General features: G+C 53.7%; 1 protein-coding gene across 1 annotated transcript; it reads right to left on the minus strand.

Annotated features, from left to right (window-relative positions):
* Positions 1 to 653: 653 nt before the first annotated feature.
* LOC135578886 (feather keratin-like) lies at positions 654 to 1,290 on the minus strand. Its single transcript, XM_065055259.1, has one exon. The coding sequence runs from the start codon at positions 1,255 to 1,257 to the stop codon at positions 955 to 957; it is 303 nt and encodes a 100-aa protein (XP_064911331.1). The 5' UTR covers positions 1,258 to 1,290; the 3' UTR covers positions 654 to 954.
* Between the last annotated feature and the right edge of the window lie 2,022 nt (positions 1,291 to 3,312).

Here is a 3,312-nt window from a genome sequence, read left to right on the forward strand (position 1 = left end):
GGTTCTGGTTGAGAACAAATGGACGCTGAGGTGGCAATGAACCCTTAACGCAAAAAAAACCCAGCAGTCTCCAAGACAGCACTGAGAAAAGTCTTGACAGGAGGTTGAGGGAGGTGACCATTCTTCTCTCCTCAGCACTGGTGAGGTCCCATCTGGGCTCCTGTGTGCAGGACTGAGCTCCCCAGTGGAAGAAGGACATGGATGTATTAGTGCAGTTTCACGAAGATGCTAAAGGATATTGAACATCTTCTACCTGAGGAGAGGCTTAGAGAGCTGGGATGTTTTAGCCAGGAGGCAATGAGCACATGGGGGATGTTATCAATGTGTGGAAATTTCAGAGGGGAGGGAATGAAGTGTGTTTGCTGGTAGGGCTGGAGATTCATGCTTGGGAAGAGACTTATTCATGTCTGTGCTGGCATGGGAGAGATCTTGTCCAAGATGTGCGCAGGGAAGCGTTCTCATGCGGAAGGCTCTGTTTGAGCCAGGGATGGGTTTGTGTCACATCCTGGAAGCCAGTGGGCACTGGTGGTGGTGATGGCATATTTCCTGGGAGAGGTCTTGTTCAGCTTTCCTCCCACCCTGATGGGTACTGAGTCCTGTTTATTGTCAGGTGAAGTTTGACGAGCTGTGGTAGAAAAAGACAATAGGCTGCATTTACGGTGGGATGAAAGAAAACTTTATTGAGGGAGAAAAGTGAAAAGGCAGGAGTGCCAAGTGGAACAGCACAAGTCTGAGGTGCAAAGAAAGATGATGGAGAAGAGGGGAAGGACCTTCATCGAGGTACGAAGGCAGCCCAGGCTGGCAACTTCCCTGCTTCCGTGCTTGGTGCCTGGAGATGAGGACCCATGGATATCAGGTCCATGTGCAAGGAAGGGCCTAGAGGTGCGTGTTCTCAATCCATGCTGTGGCTTCCAGCGCGTGTATGGTTGGCATCAGGTGTGGTGGCAAGAGCCCTTAGCAGATGTATCCACCCCTTCTACCACTGAAGCAGCCCAGGCCTCCGAAGCCGTAGCCAAAGCTGCCGGAATTGACAGCAACTCCCTGGGCGCCGAGTTCGTTGCCCACGGCAGCCGATGCGGAGGATCCGACGGCGGTGCTCTGGGGGTGGGAGGTGAGGATGGGTCCTGGCAGGGTGACCACCACGGCGGGAGGCTGGATGACGACGCGGGAGTCCTGGCACTGCAGGGAACAGGGCTCGTTGCAGCTGTTGGCCAGCGGGGTGGGTCCGCAGGGGCGGCAGGCGTCGTAGCAGGCCATGTGTGTGGTGTGGAGGGGCCCTGGAAGGGACGAGAGGCTGTTGAGCAAGCGCAGGGGCGTGGGGGTGCGAGGAGCGGTGTTGCAGGAGGGCGAGGGAGTGGGGAGGCTGGTGTGGGGCTGTGGGGAGCGTGGCGGTGGGGAGGTGTGAGGGCTGCTGAGGCTGGGGCAGAGCGTGCTGGAAGAGAGGGGCCAGGCGGGGCAGGAGAAGGAGGGGAAGGGGGTTGAGGCTCACCTTGTTGAGCGCGGAGGGAGGAGAAGGCGTCAGGAGAAGTGTGTGAGGGAGAGAGGCGCTGGGCCGGCTTTTATGCTGGTCCCGAGGGGCGGGACAGCCTTTGCGCATGGCGACTATTTGCAGCCAGCAGCTGTCTGATGCCACAGCCTGGCCAGGAATGAGGAGGGTGTGTTTTCCTTCCCGCAATGCTCCAATTTCTTGTTCTTGTCTTGAGGACGTGTCCACTTGGCCCTGGTGGCAGCTTTGAAGTCCGAGCATTAGAGGCCAAAGACTTGGTATTCATGGCGCATGTCAGGGCGGGCAGGGGATGAGGCCAAAGCGTAGGAGAAGTGGGGTGTTGTCAGTGAGGTCAGCCCGTCGCAGTCGTAGTAATTTGCGGTTGCATTGCCTAGAGGGGGCCTCATTTCCTCACAACCCTGGCAGGCTAGTCTGGGCTTTTGCTGCTGTGCCAGGCAGGAGGAGCTGCCTCTCAGTTGGTATTTGGTCTGTTCCCTCTTTCCTAACATCTCTCCAAGCTGGTCTTTTGGCCTGGCTTCCCGATTGGACTTGATCTGTCCATGTTGTGGTGCCCTTTTTGCTTTTAAGCTTGTAGCTGTGTGGATATGTTATACATCACAAGGTTTTGGAGAATGTGCTCCTGCTTTTTCCCTCAATAAAGTTAAATGCATCCCCGACAGAGACACCTCTTCTTCCTTTCTTCTACAGTGGTTCTTCCAACCTCCCCCAATAAAAAACAGGATTCAATAGGGTAGCAGGATGGGTGGAAAAGGGAAACAAGATCTCTAGGAAAGATGCCACCCCGAACACCTGTGGTGACCCAAGTGCATGACCTGACACTTGGCCTTGTTGAACCTCATGCAACTAGTCTCAGCCCATTGATCCAGGCTGTCCAGGGCCATCTGTAGAGCCTTCACAGTCCCAAGTGGGTCAACGGTCCTGACTAAATTGGTGTCAACTGTATGTGTACTGAGGGTGCACTCAATTCCCTCAACCATTGAACACAACTGTCCCATTGAATGAGTCCTGGGGAACACCCCTTGTGTCGCCACCCAACTGGATTTTACTCCAGTCCCCATAAACCTTTGGGCCTAGCCATCCAGCTAAGTTCTCAGCAATCAAAGACTAAGGCCGTCCAAGCCATGAGCAGCCACATTCTCTGGGAGAAACAGTATCAAAGGCTTTACTAAAATCGTGGTAGATAAAATTCACAGCAATTCCCTCACCCACCAAGTGGTTCTACCTGTTATAGAAGAGATCAGGTTAGTCAGGCAGGACCTGCCTTTCATAACCATACGCAGACTGGGCCTGATCACCTGCGGGGTTGTCCTGTACATGCGGCATGATGACACTCAGCATGATCTGCTCCATGACCTTGCCTGGCAGCAAGCTCTGACTGAAAGGGCTGTAGTTTCTCACATACTCCTTACAGCCCATGCAGAAAAGCCTCACATTTGCCAACCTCCAGTCAACTGAGACTTCCCAGGTGAGCCAGGACTGCTGAGAAATGGTGCCAAGTGGCTTGGTAAGCACATACACCAGCTCCCTCAAAAACCCTTGGCTGGATACCATCTGGTCCCATGTCCAACTGGTGTAGCAGGTCATCAACCATTTCCCCTTGGATTCTGGCACTTCATTCTGCTCCTCATCCCTGTCTTCCAGTTCAGGGGGCTGAGCAGCCAGAGAACTGTGGAAGGTCTTACACAGAGTCACCTTGAGTAAATGGAACGACCTTAACCAAAATGGAATGAGGAACCAGAATGTTTTTGTACAAGAAAAACATTTACAATGTGTTAGCCAAATTGCCAGAGTGCCTGCAAGATGAG

Source organism: Columba livia, chromosome 2, assembly GCF_036013475.1.
Source record: "Columba livia isolate bColLiv1 breed racing homer chromosome 2, bColLiv1.pat.W.v2, whole genome shotgun sequence".
Taxonomy (NCBI): domain Eukaryota; kingdom Metazoa; phylum Chordata; class Aves; order Columbiformes; family Columbidae; genus Columba; species Columba livia.

What these genes read in the sequence shown, in the direction of transcription:
- LOC135578886 (XM_065055259.1), bottom strand. Translation starts at nt 1,257, where the DNA reads ATGGCCTGCTACGACGCCTGCCGCCCCTGCGGACCCACCCCGCTGGCC.